This window comes from Engraulis encrasicolus, chromosome 5 (genome assembly GCF_034702125.1).
Source record: "Engraulis encrasicolus isolate BLACKSEA-1 chromosome 5, IST_EnEncr_1.0, whole genome shotgun sequence".
Classification (NCBI taxonomy): domain Eukaryota; kingdom Metazoa; phylum Chordata; class Actinopteri; order Clupeiformes; family Engraulidae; genus Engraulis; species Engraulis encrasicolus.
In genome coordinates this window covers 47248594-47266221 of record NC_085861.1, presented here as the reverse complement: position 1 = coordinate 47266221, position 17628 = coordinate 47248594, and the positions used below count along the sequence as shown (strand labels likewise).

Genomic DNA, 17628 nt, shown 5'->3' with positions numbered 1-17628 from the left:
ATTGCCAGCGAGGTTTTCATTTGTGTGCCTCTGTGCACCTGTGTGTATGTTGTGCGTGCGTGTGTGCGAGCGAGTGTGCAGCATACGTGTGTGTGTCTGCAGATGTTTGTGAGTCAGGAAGGAACCATGAAAGCAGTCATGTCACAGCTATTTCACCGTCAGACATGCTGCTTTATGAAAGCAAGCACTTGCTAAGATTGTCTCTCTCTCTACAGGTATATCTATCTATCTGTCTATCTCTCTCTCTCTCTCTCTCTCTCTCTCTCTCTCTCTCTCTCTCTCTCTCTCCCAAAACTTCCACTGTTGTGTCTTGTATGAGGTCATGCTGATGGGATGGGTGGGTGGGGGCTTGAAAGGTTGTAAGGACTGAAGGTCGCCTAGTAAACTTAAATAACCTGCCTGGCGGCCAAGAATATTTGTAATCTGACATTGGTCTAGCCCTAGTCCTTGTAAGACAGTCACAGCAGGCACCAGTCCGGGCTCACCAATCATGATTTGGTTTGTTCCCTCCCATAGCCCTCAGCTACCTGAACTGACCAATCCCAGACTACGTTATGTTCATGCTTTGGTCTGGCATGCCAGGCTAGAAACAAGGTGCACTTTAAAAAGTAGGAGAGGGAAGAAGGTGTGAAAGAAGTCTTTATTTTGAAGGTGCTGTGGTCAGACAGGGTACGTGTGCATGTGCACGTGCGTGTGCACGTGTGTGGGTATGGGTTGTGCGTGTGTGCGCAGCGCACATGTGTGGTGTCTGTGTACTTGTCATAACACTGTTGTGAGGCCCAAAACCTGACATTTCACCATTGCTGTGAGGACATTTGTGGTTGTGAGGACATTTTGGTTGTTATTTTGTTGTTTTCTTGTTGATGAAAAAAACTATATTGCAAAAACATTTGTTCACTGACCGTTTAGGGTTAGGGATTGTTTTGGTCAGGGCACAGTTTAGCATTCATTACTTTTGAATGCTAGTAATATGCGTGGGAGTCAATGGAAGGTCACAAAGACGGTAATTCAAGTGTGAGTTTGTGTATGTGTGTGTGTGCTTGCTTACTTTGCTGCAGTAGCAGTAACACTATACACACTATAAGACCACCTTGTAAAGACGCAGATTTATGAAGAAGGTTTCACAGATGACATGTTGAGTTATCTCAGAGACCCCTAGCGTAGGGCAGCAAGCAACTGAACTAGAGCCGCTGACCTTTAAAGTCAGTGGAACACGACGACTTAGATGTGGCGTCACATCATCTGGAATGGGAAGTATACCTTTACAGGATTCTGATGTGTTTGTGAGAGTGTGTGTGTGTGTGTGGGTGGATGCTTGTGTGTTTTTGTATACACACATAAACTAAAGTATACATTTGCTTGCAGTGTGCAACATGTCTCTACTCACGCTGCGATGCACACACGCATGGCACAGTCATTGCGACATGCTAAATCAAGCAGGCGTGTTTGGCACCACGTTCCAGCACTTGACACCTCACCATTGGCGTTAATAAATGGTTTGTGTGTGTGTGTGTGTGTGTGTGTCTGTGTGTGTCTGTGTGTGTCTGTGTGTGTCCGTGTGTGTCCGTGTGTGTCCGTGTGTGTCTGTGTGTGTCTGTGTGTGTCTGTGTGTGTCTGTGTGTGTCTGTGTGTGTCTGTGTGTGTCTGTGTGTGTCCGTGTGTGTCTGTGTGTGTCCGTGTGTGTCCGTGTGTCATCGAGGGAGAGAGAGTCAGGCTCGTATTGCGACCCTGCGACACTGTAAGGTGAGACGCAGGGAGGCGAAGTGCGCTGTGATGTCATGGTACTTCTGCACAGCACAGTTTTGAAAGTGCGTGTGTATGCTCGTGCCTTCAAGTGCCTGCGTACACGAGTGTATTTAAGTCGTGTGTGTGTGTGTGTCTGTGTCTGTGTCTGTGTCTGTGTGTGTCTGTGTCTGTGTCTGTGTGTGTGTGTGTGTGTGTGTGTGTGAGTAGGCAAGTGCCTTTGTGCGTAAAGCGGGGGCACGAGTGTAACTAAGTCATTTTTATTCCCGATCATCCATGTGGTCATCAAGCCACACTTGTGGATCTCCAATTACTGCCCCTCACTTATGCAGCACGATACGTACGCATGTGTGTGTGTGTGCGTGTGTGTGTGTGTGTGTGTGTGTGTGGATCTTGTACCTTTTAATGCTTGCTTCTTGGGGCCAAATAAGTGTGTGTGTGTGTGTGTGTGTGTGTGCGTGTGCTTGCCTGTGTGTGTGTGCTCCTCATGGTCTTGTTTGTGTGTGTGTCCTAGTTACAGCTTGTCTCTTCAGAGGCTTCTTGTGATGAAGAGGAGTCTGTGTGTGCCTCGGCATAATTAGCTGGAATAACAATGAGCTCCGGAAGATGTGCCCCCCTGCCACCTCTTGATGAGACCACACACACACCTATATACATGTACACACCAGTGATGCGCGGGCTGACCCGAAAGCAGCGGGCGCTTGCAATTAACTGCGGTCGACCGCAGGCACGGGTTATGAAATATTATTTTTAATGAAATTCGGGTCGGGTGCGGTCGGTCAGGACCTTTGAAATGATGCCGAATTTTAAAGTAGGCTATAGGATAGCCAATAGGCTATAGTTTACTTTAGCAGACAGGGACATTTTTTGCAAAATAGATCAAAGTTTATATGGCTGAATAACTACGATGGTGCCACGCGCTCTGCAGGAGACTTAATGAGGCTCCTGCGTCGGCCGAATATCTTGCGCAACTGGTGCAGCAGGTGCAACCATTGAGTGCATTTTGAAGAACACAGAGGGTGCTCTCTAAACAGTGCAGTGATGGATATAGCCTACATATTTTCTTATACAATTGTAATGGTTTCGCACTCATGTGTTGCTTACAGAGTTTGTTTTCATTTCCTGTGTCGTACCATGACTACGAGGCAATCCACTTGACGGCTGGCTCCGTCTGCTCACCAACCTACAGATTAATTTTCTCCATGTATCCAAACGACGATGTTACCGAAATAAACAGGTGACAGTCGGCAGTCCTCATTGCATGGCCTCAGTTCAAAAATCCAACATGTCCTGTTGAAATGCACAGTTGTCTTGTTCTTGACGCAAATTCCCTTTTTAAGACCTTTATTGACGTGATTGTGCTTTGCCAATGACGCTAGGGTGTTCATAAAGACGCACGGCTACTATTTTCAAAGGCGGGTCGGGAAGCGGGCCGGGTCAATATTTTTCATGAATATTTCTTGCGGGCAGGGCAAGCGGGCGGACTAGGGAAAAAAGCGGTCGGGTGTGTCTTGTTTTTTCGTCGACCCGCGCATCACTGGTACACACACACACACACACACACACACACACACACACATAAACATACACACATGCACCTACACACACACAGCCAGCCCTTTTCCCGTTTCACCCTCCTCAGCAGGGCAATATCTTCACAAAGGCACACACACACACACACACACACACACACACACACACACACACACACACACACACACACACACACACGTGTACAGACTTCCTAGATCACCACTAACCACACCTATTCCCTCATCATTTCAACTTTCCTCATCGGAAATCTCTGCGATAAACACACACACACCTTGCCGCCTTCTCACTTATTCATGCGCAGAGAGAGAGAGAGAGAGGCTGTAGTCAGAAATGTTTAAAGAAGGAAAATTAGGCAGAGGAAGATAAAAGAAAACATGTCTGCTGATTGTGTGCTATTGCCCACCAACCCCCAGCATCTCAAGATCTCATGCGCCGAAACAGAGGGAGAGGGAGTGAGTATGGATGAGAGCTGAGAGTGAAAGCAAAAGTGAGGGAGAGAGAGGGTGTGAGAGATTGAGAGTGTGAGGGAGTGAGAGAGTGTGAAAGAGGATGAACTTATTAGCAGGGTTTATTTACGCCTAACGGCCATCGGCAGGGAAGGCGGCGTTGGGGGGCAAAGGGGTCAGTTGTCCTGGGCCCAGGGAGAGGGGAGGGGAGTGGAGTGGAGTGGAGTGGAGTTACCGAGTGAGAGTGAGCGAGAATGGGGTTGTCATTACATTGTATATATTGGGTTGGGGCAGCTTTCAGATACTTTTTTTCCCCCCTATGCCCGACCAAAGCTGTCAGTGCAGCGGCCCTGTGTATCATCAGCACATGGAGCTCTTTTTATATACCCCTCTGCTCCCCTTCACCAGGGTTGCCAGATGTGTCTGATCATATATGGTCCAAATAAAATGCTCAAAAAACGCCTTGACCGGCAGTTTTATCCCACTAAATTTGAACCAAAATGCATTGACTTCTATGGCCGGGGAAAATCAGCCCAATGCTTGTTTTTGATCATTTTTACCTGCAGACAACCTTCCTAAGCAGCGCAATTGGGCGGGAATCCGGCCAATCTGGCAACACTGCCCTTCACTCCTCCCAGACGAGCCCAGACCTGTGCTGCTGGTGCTAATGAATCCCATCAGGCTCTGGGATGACTGACCAGACTCCCTATTTTCCTATTTTTAGGCTCTCTAAAATTCAATGTGATCTGAGGAAAGCCAGAGCGGCCGAAGAGTTATCACCTGAAATGAACCTGGTGTATCTCTGAGAGTGTGCAGCAGCTTTCTTCTTCATACTTTTTAATATATATATTTTGGGGGCTTTTCAAGCCTTTATTGGTTATTTGCAGACAGGATAGTGGAGAACAGATAGGAAGTGAGTTGGGAGAAAGAGACGGGGAAGGGCTGGCAAAGGGCCCGGGTCAGAATCGAACCTGGGTCGGCCACATGATAGACGAGTGCCCTACCGTTAGCGCCACGGTAGGGCCTTCTTCTTCGTACTTACAAAGGTGGCCTGCAGGACCTCTCTATCTGGCTTTTGGCATTTGTATCCCTTTTTGTCAGTCTATAATTGAATGACACAGAGACACTACAGCCCCTTCTTACCATTTAAAACTGCTACTAGCTTAAATAAATCTCCAAAGGCAATTGGTTTCACGGCTTGTAGATATTATACTCTTTGTAACATCCTTCTCGGCTCAGCCTAACTCCTCATAAACGAGTCCAGGCGTGACTTGCTGTTCTCCAAAGTTCACTGGTCTGTGTATTTGTGTCTGTGTGTGTGTGTATGTGCGCTTGTGTGCGTGTATTTACGTATACTGTATGTGTTTGTACACGCGTGCATCTGCGTGCACGTGAGTGCCAAGCTATTTGCTGTCTCTTGGAGGCGAGTTCACAATGTTCAGAATTGCTAAGGCAACCCAAACCCAATGACACCAAGAAGGTTGATCTCTGGCTGGCTGTGTTTATGTTTGTGGTGTGTGCCTGCCTGCACATGTGCGTGTGTGTGTGTGTGTGCCTGTGCGTGTGCGTGTGCGTGCGTGTGTGTGTGTGCGCGTGTGCGCGTGTTGTGCCTCTAGTCCCCATCTCCCATGCCCCTCTTCTAACCCTGCCTGTACCAGCTACTGGCCTGGAGGAGGAGGAGGAAGGTGAAGGAAGCAGTGGTCAACCACAATGGAAAACACGTCCTGTGTGCGTGTGTGTGTGCGTGCGCGTGTGCGTGTGCGTGCGTGCACAGACTGCAAGCGTTTGCCGGTAAAGGGTGTTGCGGCATGCTTTTCCCCATTGGACAATGCGGAGGCTGGGGCGCTGTGCTCAACCCCCTGCTACCCTGCATGTCCCACAGAGCCTCGGAGGCATGCACACTCAGTCATGTGGTGCTCACACATGCTTTGGCGCACACTGCACGGAACATGTGTGTTGGGGTGGGGTGGGGGTGGGGGTGGGAAAAAGGGAGAAAAGAAACGGATAGAGAGAGAGAGAGAGAGAGCGAGCGAGCGAATGAAAGCTCAGCGTGACTTACTTGTTGCTGATTTTACTTCTTATCACTGATTGGTCTTTTCCATCCTCCACCCACCCCTACCGCCCCTTACCCCATCTCTCTCTCTCTCTCTCTCTCTCTCTCTCTCTCTCTCTCTCTCTCTCTCTCTCTCTCTCTCTCTCTCAGGCCTCCTGTCATCCCCTCAGTCTGCTCCGGGGAGCCTGGACAACAGTAAGGCCAGTGAGGGGCGCCTCAATGGGGCCAACGGTAGCCGGGAGAACAGCACTGTCGACTTCAGCAAGGTACAGCACAGCAATCTCTCTCTCTCTCTCTCTCTCTCTCTCTCTCTCTCTCTCTCTCTCTCTCTCTCTCTCTCTCTCTCTCTCTCTCTCTCTCTCTCTCTCTCTCTCTCTCTCTCTCTCTCTCTCTCTCTCTCTCTCCCTCTGCTTTATGGCTCCAACAACTTTTTTGGTCTTTGTTTTGTTTTTGTTTTTCTCTGGATGGGAGACTATGTTTGTCCAGTTTACCATCATTATCCAGTGTTCCAAAGAGGCGCACAGAGACAAACATTTCCACAGTATTTCTACACTGTCATTTGACACTGTCAACACTCTCGTCCTCTCCTCTCCTCCCACCTGTCTGGTTAGCTTTATTTTCCATCCCTGATGTCAACACCATACCCTTGTATTCAACCCATAAAGGAAGGTGGTGGTGGTGGTGGTGGTGGTGGGGGGTGAATAAACATTTGCGCTCTCCAAGTCCCAGCCACTGAGGATGGTGGTGCTAGTGATTTGGAAAGCACTGGGACACCGTGGCTCAGTGGGCGAAGGCGTTATTCCATAAAAACCAGGAACCTGAGCTTAAGTCCAACCTGGGGTCATTACCCGATCCTTCCCAACTGTATTTCTCCATCAGCACTACTTGCATGTCTCTCTTAGCTCCACTGTGTAATATTTTTAGTAGTTTATTTCCAGAAATCATGCTTCCCATTCATAAATGTTACTTCTTCATGTCTGCCATTTTGAATGTCTAGAAATAAACATTTTTAGCTGCAAAACGTACTTTTCTAAAGATTGAATTTGGCAATAGTAGAGTAGAGAAACTTTGATTGATCCCCAGGGGGAAATTCAGGAAACACAGTTTCAATGTGCTGCAGAGCTGCAATACCTACTCTGGCCACCATTCTACACAGTGCGCCTTTAAGGCAAAAGTCACAAAAAATATATATTTTCAAAGACTAGAAAAATCACAGGCTGATGTCTGGGTGGAGGGCTCCCAATAGTTGAATATGCATGTTACGTATGCCCAGTCATCTCTATGGACAAGCCTGTCCAGGCCGTAGAGTCATCAACTCGCTCCTCAGGATACATCAGCTAGTCACCTCAAGACTGATGGGACTGCAATTCTGACCGAATGAGAGCCTTTGCATGCCTGGAGGATGACAACAGGCGATAAATGTTATTCTTTTTAGATTGCTATTTTGCGCTGTTTTTCTTCGGCAAAAAAAAAGCCAAAGTGAAGTTCCTCACACCATCTTGTTTCCCTCTCTGGTGCTCTAGTTACCCAACCACAGCCTCATTTGAAATTCCTGTTCTTTAAGTTCCTCTGAGGATTGCTTAAAAAGCCTCAGAAATAAACCATTTTCCACATTGTTGTGGAAGAGCAGAGGAGAAGAAGAACTTCGAAATAACCCCCACGCTTCCCTCAATCTCTCCCACACCATGTTGACATTACAATCACCCTGGGCCACTGACAGCTTTGACCATGCCCAGGCCAGGACACAGTCATCTGAAAGGGCCTCTCACCCATTGCTTACAATGTAATGAGCAGGCAATCTTGGGGCCCCCTCTCTCCCTGGGCCCACAGCAACTGACCGGTTTTTCCCTCCGTCAGCTTTGTTGCAGTCATCCTCCATTTTAGGATTAATTTGTCATGCTACATGGCCCTTATATACTGTAGTATGAACATCTGAGAGGGCTATTGTGGTCCTCCTGACAGGGGTGATCTAAGGTTGTGGGAATCCAGTTCCCAGACCTAGTAAGACATTAGCGGCTTTCCCAGTCCACCATCAGGGTTGTCCACAAGGCCACAAAAATGCAGGTCTTCAGGAAGAGGCAGGCGCATGGAAAGGAGAGCTTTGCTGTGCCGTTAACGACCAAGTGTGTGTGCCTTGCCACACCTTCTCAGACAGTACAACAGACAGACACACACACACACACACACACACACACACACACACACACACACACACACACACACACACACACATAATCTCACTGTAACATTTTTATGGTCTTGTGGATATCTTGCACATAAACACCCTCTAATGCCCATCTTTGACCGTCTCCCGTGACTTCGTTTCCCACACATACTCTCAAACTGCATTGTCCGAATCTTTGGCAGTTTCCTATCAATTTACTGTAAGACCACACAGGTTCTTTCACATTGTTGTCAATGACGGTCAGAAGCCGGTCAGCTGTGGGTTGCAAACAGTCTGTCTGGCAGCAGCACACGTACTGAATGAAAACAATATTTTAGGACGTGGAAACGGTGTATAATGCTAGACTTTGTGGCAATCAAGTTGCAGAGGGCTTAGAGGTCTGGTTTAAAATGGTCAAGCTCACAAGGTGTTAGGGTGCCTAATTCTAAAAGCTCTACAGCATGGTGTCCAAAGTCAGATGTGGGGCAGTAGGCCTCATTTAACATATGCAAGGATGGGTTACTGAACTGGGCTACCAGGCCCAGGCCCAGGGGCCCAAGAGTCAAGGGGGCCCTGAAGGCCAAGCTTCTTTATTTCCTTTTTTCATGTTGCATTACAATTACACTTTTATCAACTGTATTTTCCTTTTTTTTCTCGGGGGGACATACAGTACCCCTGAACTCCCCAACAACATAGTGGCCGTTTCCCAATGTCTAGTGTGCGTCCTTCAAAGTGTATCAGCCTTCGTAATCACACCCAGGGATTAGATACTCTTTGGTGAGCTCTGCAGAGTATCCAATCACTGGGCGTGACTAATCAGGCTGACACTCTTCCAAGGCTTGTACACTTGACATTGAGAAATGGTAAGGGTCTCTAACATCTGGCCTGAAATCCTGAATCTTTCTGTGAACTATCAACACCCATGAGGTGGCCCTTTATTGTTGTCTGGCCCAAGGGCCCATGAAGTCACAATCCGTCTCTGAAAACAAGCTGTAGTAATTATTCAAATAAAACATTGAAAAAGCATTTAGATCATCATTTCTGTAATGGACCATGGATCATTTTCAATAAATTGTTTTAAAGAGTTCAAGCTAGAGTTTAACAGATTTTAATTGTACAGACTTCTGTACAGTTACTAAGCTTTTCATCTGTGAAATGAGCTATTACTCTGAAGACATGAAAAGTATGTAAAGGACGTCTATTCAGTGTACATACACATACAGTGCCCACAAACCCATTTACTTTTGTGATCGGTCAGCGGAGTCATACACTTTCATTTGAAGCAAAGCAGCACCACAACTCATTGCCAGCTCATGATTTCCAGTCAGACAATGCTTTGCTGTTGGCTTAGTGGGTTGATTCTAACACACACACACACACACACACACACACACACACACACACACACACACACACACACACACACACACACACACACACACACACACACACACACACACACACACACACACACACACACACACACACACAACTTTGCCCTGTAGATATCGTATGTCGATATTGCTGGGTAATCCTCCTGAGCCTGTATGTACAGGTACGTACTGTATGTATTGTGGGCATTGTGGGTTTCTTCTCTACTAATGTCAGACAAGCACTTTTGGTCCGGTGAGGTTCTGCAGAATTCTTTATTATACTGCTCCATTTAAATATGGAACAGGGCAACATCCCAGCGATAGAACACCATTCTCGCTGATCTTCCAAGGTAGAATGCACACTGCCTTGTGTCCTCCCAGAATCTTTTATACTCTGGGCTCACACAGCCTGGCCCTGCCAGGCCCTTTACAGATGTTAATTAGCTCACTCACACCTCAGCTGAGCTGACACTCAATACAGATTACAATGCTGACACACTGGAATGATATATATACAGTCACAGACATATACACATATAGTCATATACACATATCTCAATATTCCTGCATAGACATGTACATATAATAATCTGCATATGAATCATATAAGATAAAAATTCACCACAGCATCTTTTAAAAATGTTACTTATTTTTCAAGGGTCACATTATTTACTGATCACTGTAGCCTATGGTACAGACATGCCTTTTCTTTATAATGTGGGTCATTGCCGGTACAACCACAACTATTGTGTGTGTGTATACATTTTTTTTGCTGGATTATCTAAAAAGCATATTCCTTGATTGTACTGTACATTTATTTCCAATTATGAATTTAATTCATTCATTCAAGAGTGGCAATAGATCTGGTTGTGCCACTTGACGTCTGCTAAAATCCATCAGTGATCATCAATGACCCATACCTCTTACTGTATATTGTGTGGTTCTGGCCCTGTCCCCCCCTCCCTTCCCCTCCCCATCTCCACTCAACACTTTTTTACCAGGACTGCCGCCCATCGTTTTACTGTAGTTGTGGCGCCCTGGGTGGGGGCGGCTCGAGAAGGCCCATCGTAAGTCACCTTCCCGCTGTCCAGGATCCCGTTTCTCGAAAGCGTTGTTGCTAACCAGTTAGCAACTTAGCAGGTGGCCAATAGATAATTGCTTTGCAACCAAGTAAGTTGCTAACTTAAGTTAGCAACGACGCTGTCAAGAAACGCAGCCCTGTTCAGCCCAATTGGTGTGGTCGTCGGTCCACCTGTGTTGTGACGTGTCAAGTGGTACAGTACTTCATGTGTTGTGGTGGCAATCCTGTGCGCGGAGTCAATTGTTTGGCAGAGTCCTGTTTGCATGGCTGCAGTGCTGTGGAAAACCCTCAGTGTTGTAATTCAGTACCTTCATGCCTGTGAGAACAATCCTTTAAAAAATCCACCTTAAAGCCACCCCTTGGAGTGTTGTGAACGTTTTTGTAACTGAAGATGTCTTATCTGTGTGTGATCTGATTGTTTGATTTTCCTCTCTCTATCTCGATCTCTTGCTTTTCTTTTCTTGTTGAGTGTACTTGGTATTTGGAACAGGGTTGTATTTTGAAACTCTAGATTTTAGGCCGCCCGCCCCTTGTGAATCAGGATGACCTGTGTTGTCAGGAGCCTGTCAAGAGTCAGTGTGGGAAGCGCATAGAGAACACTGTCGAGTCGGAGCTTTCTGCTAGAGGTTTTCAGAGGTTTCAACTAGAGGTGTCGAGTTTGTTATCGTTATTGTAACCAACTCTGAAACTCATTGGCCCACGGGAGGGTTGGAAGATTGTGTGTGTGGGTGTGCGAGAGAGAGAGAGAGAGAGAGAGTGTGTGTGTGTGTGGCATGTTCCGCTGTTGAGGCACATGGGTTCCCACGGGCTGTGGGTGCAGGTCTGGGTGAACCTAGCGGGACTCAGCAAGAGGAAAACATTCCCAGGTAGAGGTTGTGTGTGTATGTGTGAAAGCCATAGCCGTGTGTGTGTGTGTGTGTGTGTGTGTGTGTGTGTGTGTGTGTGTGTGTGTGTGTGTGTGTGTGTGTGTGTGTGTGTGTGTGTGTGTGTGTGTGTGTGTGTGTGTGTGTGTGTAAGCCATAGCCGTGTGTGTGTGTGTGTGAAAGCCATAGCCGTGTGTGTGTGTGTGTGAAAGCCATAGCCCTGTGTGTGTGTGTGTGTGTGTGTGTGTGTGTGTGTGTGTGTGTGTGTAAGCCATAGCCGTGTGTGTGTGTGTGTGTGTGTGTGAAAGCCATAGGTGTGTGTGTGTGTGTGTGTGTGTGTGTGTGTGTGTGTGTGTGTGTGTGTGTGTGTGTGTGTGTGTGTGTGTGTGTGTGTGTGTGTGTGTGTGTGTGTGTGTGTGTGTGTGTGTGAAAGCCATAGCCCTGTGTGTGTGTGTGTGTGTGTGTATGTGAAAGCCATAGCCCTGTATGTGTGTGTGTGTGTGTGAAAGCCATAGCCCTGTATGTGTGTGTGTGTGTGTGTGTGTGTGTGGCACACAGTAGGAGCCCTAGGTCTCGGCTTGAGCAGGCGAGAGTACATTGGGTTCAGATAGCTCCGGTAGGTTCAATCCTCCCTTCCCCTCCCCTTCCCACCCTGAGTGCAGTCTCTCCCCACTCCCATCATCCAGACGACCAGCCTAGTCGGTCGTGGGACTGAGAAAAGAACCTGCTACCTCATCACTTTTACACTGTCTTTCTTCATAATGTTAACCTGCTTTGTTTTTCATGCGTCTCTTTACCCATCAAATTTTCGCTTCTTTCTTTTTGCATTCACTTTTATTGCTCACTTACTCTAACCCTCTCTTTTTTCCCTGTTTGCCTCTCTCTCTCTCTCGCTCTCTCTCTCGCTCTCTCTCGCTCTCTCTCCCTCCCTCTCTCTCTCTCTCTCTCTCTCTCTCTCTCTCTCTCTCTCTCTCTCTCTCTCTCTCTCTCTCTCTCTCTCTCTCTCGCTCTCTCTCTCACACACACACACATGCCTTTCTCTACAACTCATCCCACATCTCCCTCTTATCCCCTTTCTTCTTTCTTCTGTGGTTTTTAGGTTGTTTATCTCAGTAGTTGTGCAATCATTGCTCTGAAGTTCCTCCAGTCCAATCTTGGGGTGTACTACCGTGCGAGTTTGCTCTGGATTGGAACCCCCTTCCGACAGATACTGGCTGAGATGTGGCCAGTGGTTACAATAATTGCGTTTTTGTGGGCCGTGTGCAAATCACAACAAGGCTCTCGGAGTACACATTTCTACTGACGATTTTATTCTTGATCTTCTTTACCACCTTCCCCTTGAGATTGTGTACAGGTGTACACAAACAAAAGCCCACATAATAACCTTCCCAACCACATTCAAAATTCCCCTTCACTGGCCATCTTGAAACAACACCTTAAAACCCTGTCTCTTTTTGGGAGCTTTTGGCTTCTAGTGTCCATAAGCACACCTACATACTTACCGGTACACACACTTACACTGATATTATGTTAAGCGACCTTGGGTGTTTCGAAAGGCGCTATATGAAACGAAGGTATTATTGTTATTGTAATGAAATGTACTCACACACACACACACACACACACACAATCTGTGTGAAAACTGAAAAGGGTGTAATGCATGACTGCCTCTTTGCAGAGAGAGAGAGGGAGAGGGAGAGGGAGAGAGAGATATCTTCTGCACTATCCTCATTCACGTTGGCATTGAAAGCCAGAGCCAGAAAGCCGGGGCTGATGCCTTATCGTCCGGCCTCGTGCCAGTTTGGTGTTGGTGGTGGTGTGCGGGCGCCAGTTCAGTGAGGGGAAATGCCCGTTGTTGTTGAGTGTGCCAGTCCAATAGGGCGAGGGCCAGCTCAACTAGGCTGAGTGCCAGCCTGGGGGGAACTGGGAATAGTGCCAGTTTGGAGAGGAGGAGCATGCCAGAGCTTGCTGGCTAGCAGTCATGCTTAACTGCATTCCTTCATAAATTCTTTCTACTACTACCAGCGCTAGTCTTCCAGCGCCTGATCCATTGTTGCTGTTGTTGTTGTTGTAAAGTGGTTGTTGTAGTAGTATTCTCCTCTCCTTTAGAAGACAAACATACCATTGCCACGAGGCTAGTGTACGTTTTTGAGTATTCAGTTGAATTGACTGGACTGGACCTCTTGGTTGCTCTCTGACTCTCTCTAGCTGACTGTTGTTCTCCATCTTTTTCTGAGTCTTGAATGTGGTTCTATTCAGTCATCTGGAACTCGTCATTGTGGACCAGTGAAAATGATACAATAAATTAGCGTTAAATCTCAAATCAGACCCTGTATCTGTCTCTGTCTCTGTCTCTGTCTCTCTCTCTCTCTCTCTCTCTCTCTCTCTCTCTCTCTCTCTCTCTCTCTCTCTATATATATATATATATATATATATATATATATATATATATATATATATATATATATATATATTTCTCTCTCTCTCTCTCTCTCTCTCTCTCTCTCTCTCTCTCTCTCTCTCTCTCGCTCTCTCTTTCTCTCTGTCTCTCTAGCTCTACCTACCTACAGTATTTCCCCCTTCCGCTCTCAACTCTCTCTTTATATTGTGTATTATCTGGTGTAATCATCTGCTATGTGTTGTGTTTAATACCTGCTCTACAACTCAATTTCTTCCATTTGGGGGGACAAATTGACTTGAGTTGACTTGACTTGACTTGACTTGACTTGACTTGACCCCTGTCCTCCTCCAGGTGGACATGCACTTCATGAAGAAGATCCCGCCGGGTGCGGAGGCGTCCAACGTGCTGGTGGGGGAGGTGGACTTCCTGGAGAGGCCCATCATCGCCTTCATACGCCTCTCGCCCGCCGTGCTGCTCACCGGCCTCACAGAGGTGCCCGTGCCCACCAGGTATCTCACGCACGCACACACACACTATATACACAACACACACACACACACACACACACACACACACACACACACACTGCACCTACACACACACACACACACACACACACACACACACACACACACACACACACTGTACATACACACACACACACACATACTGTACATACACACACACACACACACATACTGTACATACACACACACACACACACTACACACACACACACACACACACACACACACATAGGCGCCGTCTTCATGTCAACATTGGGGGGGGCAGAATTTTTTTTATTGCGTGGCTATTGCGTGACGTCAACGTTTACGTTACTTTTGTGTTTCAGTGGCGCATTTGCACGGCATTTAGCCAGGTCTGTTATTTGCTGAATAGCCTATAGCCTACAGACATTAAGACCAGGCTACTTGGTTACCATAAAGACGTTTAGGACTAGATATACAGTGCAAGCACGTTGGCGGATTTCAAAGTAGGAAAGTTCTCCGGAGCATCTGAGGAAGATTATTCTCTGCTTTTATGTTGAGCAGTGCCGAGGAGATGCTACATCTTCGGCTCCGATGAAGAAGTGGTAAATTCAAAACGTTAGTTTGACACTGCTCTAAATAAAAGCAGAGAATAATCTTCCAGATGCACCAGTGGTCTTACCTAGGCTACCTTGAACTCAGCCTTCCCGTGACGCACCAGATTGCGAAGAGCAGGAGCGCGGCACCTTTTCCACATTGGCAGAATGCATATCCTACTTGATTAACAGACGCGAAAGCGCATGGGCCACTTCAGATAGCATGTTGTGCATAGAGAACAAACATGCAAGGATTATTTTTGGGAATTATATAATGTTAAGTGCGTATCAAACCTGTCTCAATCTTGCAACTGTATAGTCTCCATCATTTTCGCCAGAAATTATATGAACGGTGCGCAATCACAATCAGAATCGCAGATGTGGATGTGCGCGGGACTATTATCACTGGAGATCTGTATTCGACCAAACAGGTGGAATTATTACGCAGCAAATCAGACAGCGTGCAATCTGGGGTTCAGCTTGTCAATAACTTATTATCAGCCATTGGAATAGGCCCATTGCAATGAAAACTGAACAGGGGCGGGTCATGTCTGATCATATTTAGATTAGGCTACGTGTCATTCAAAGCTAGGATATTATTTGTTTAGTTGTGAGAACACGCTTACCTCCTTGTCATGGCTGAGTGAAATACAGCCGTTATTGAGATGGAGTTAAATACAACATGGTTAGGCCTTTTTATAGACACCAGAAAATAAATGTTCACGTGGCCGACAAACCAAACAAAGTTGACAACTGGCAACGTGAAACCTCGAATGAATTAATCTCGCACTTCAGCAGCGAAGCCCAGAACAATGCTTGCACCGCAGTTTAACGCGAAGCCTAATCACCTTTGCTCTCATTCAGGACTGGCTTAAATGCACACAGTGCGAATACAATAATTAAGCAAACACATAGCACAACATTGTCCATGTACGCTATAGTCTTCTCAAATAATAAACATGTTGGTCAACATTCCCACTCCTTTCTCTGCCCAAAGAGGATGGCGTTCTGCCACTCAAGTAGGCTATGCGCGCTCCTGCCGATTGGCCATGACCGACGGTGCAGATATAGGTCTATTCCCTGTGCGTGCTCGCTCGTGCGTACCGACAGTTCAAACACAAGTTTGTTCATGAATTCACCGTTTGTGTGTGTGTGTTTTTTTAATGAGACAGTGAGAAAGGGGATAGGCTACAGACTTCACATTCTCATAGTGGGTTTACATCAGTGACATAGGCCTATTTGTAACGTGTCATTATTGGGGTGTTTTTGCCCCCCAACTTTATGATTGGGGGGGCAAAAAGGTCCGTGCCCCCCCATAGTCGGCGCCAGTGCACACACACACACACACACACACACACACACACACACACACACACACACACACACTGCACACATATACAGTGCACATACAGACACACATACTGTACAAAGGTCTGCACTCTCTGAGTGCATTTCTAGTTGACTCTGGTCTAACTGACCTGCTGGCAGTAGGGAGTAGTGTACTTATGTGTCTGGCATGTGCTCTATGGGCAGGTTCCTGTTCCTGCTGCTCGGTCCATTTGGCAAAGGCCCTCAGTACCACGAGATCGGACGCTCCATAGCCACGCTCATGACTGATGAGGTAAGACTGTCTGACAGAGCAGGACTTGGAACAACATGGACATGATAGCCGAGAGAAACAAAATGTCATACGGAATTGATGAGTTTCAATGGTTATACATACAGTGTAATACCATGTACCAACCCTAACCCTAGATGTACAGTAAGTACAAAATTGCTACATGGCGTTACACTATTACATGGTATTAGATATTGTTACATTGGTTTAGTACACTGTACCTAATGTGGTAGATCCACTGTAATAGTGAACCATTCAAATAAAGTGTAACCTTGTTATTTTTCGGCCATGGGTGCTGACGTGCTGACTCATGACACATCCTATTCTCCTCCCTCTCTGTGTGCCTCACATGGGGTTCAGATCTTCCATGACGTGGCGTACAAGGCCAAAGACCGTAACGATCTGCTGTCGGGGATCGACGAGTTCCTGGACCAGGTGACCGTGCTGCCACCCGGGGAGTGGGACCCCACCATCCGCATCGAGCCGCCAAAGAGTGTCCCCTCTCAGGTAGGGTGTGTGTGTATACACATATACATATGTGTGTGCGTGTGTGGTTCTGTGATTTGTGTGTGTGTGTGGTTCTGTGATGTGTGTGTGTGTGTGTGTGTGTGTGTGTGTGTGTGTGGTTCTGTGATGTGTGTGTGTGTGTGTTTGTGTGTGTGTGTGTGTGTGTGTCCCTGTGTGTGTGGTTCTGTGATTGTTTGTGTGTATGTGTGGTTCTGTGATTGTTTGTGTGTATGTGTGGTTCTGTGATTGTGCGTGTGTATGTCTCTGCCAGTCTGTCTGCCTGTTTGCGTGCGTGCGTGCATGTGCGTGTGTGCAATTAACAGTACAACATTGTTGGAACACCCCATTGTGTGGTCAGCTTAAGCCTCCATATCAGATATGCAGTGACCTTGAGTTCAGGGTTTGACCAAGGTCATATCCTGATCCCACCCTGTCTCTCTTCCCCACTCATATCCTGTCTATGTCTTTACTTCCATCTCTGTCCCGAGTTCTCTCAAACTGCCCTATCTATAACAGTAAGGGGAGAAAAGCCTGACACTAAAGTACATGCAACTAAAGAAAAACATGATCCACACCTCACTAGGTACATGGTAACTGTATGCTGCGATTGCACATTGTGTCTGTGTGTGTGTGTGTGTGTGTGTGTGTGTGTGTGTGTGTGTGTGTGTGTGTGTGTGTGTGTGTGTGTGTGTGTGTGTGTGTGTGTGTGTGTGTGTGTGTGTGTGTGTGTGTGTGTGTGTG

At 46.9% G+C, this 17628-nt stretch overlaps 1 protein-coding gene across 5 annotated transcripts in view; it reads left to right on the top strand.

Annotated features, from left to right (window-relative positions):
• Positions 1-17628, top strand: part of slc4a7 (solute carrier family 4 member 7) — a 79856-nt gene that overhangs the window by 35884 nt on the left and 26344 nt on the right. For all 5 annotated transcript variants that reach the window (XM_063199589.1, XM_063199591.1, XM_063199590.1 and 2 more), the window contains 4 exons: positions 5947-6062; positions 14030-14187; positions 16296-16383; positions 16741-16887. In XM_063199589.1, the coding sequence (XP_063055659.1) occupies positions 5947-6062; positions 14030-14187; positions 16296-16383; positions 16741-16887 (509 nt within the window). The remainder of the gene's footprint in view (positions 1-5946; positions 6063-14029; positions 14188-16295; positions 16384-16740; positions 16888-17628) is intronic.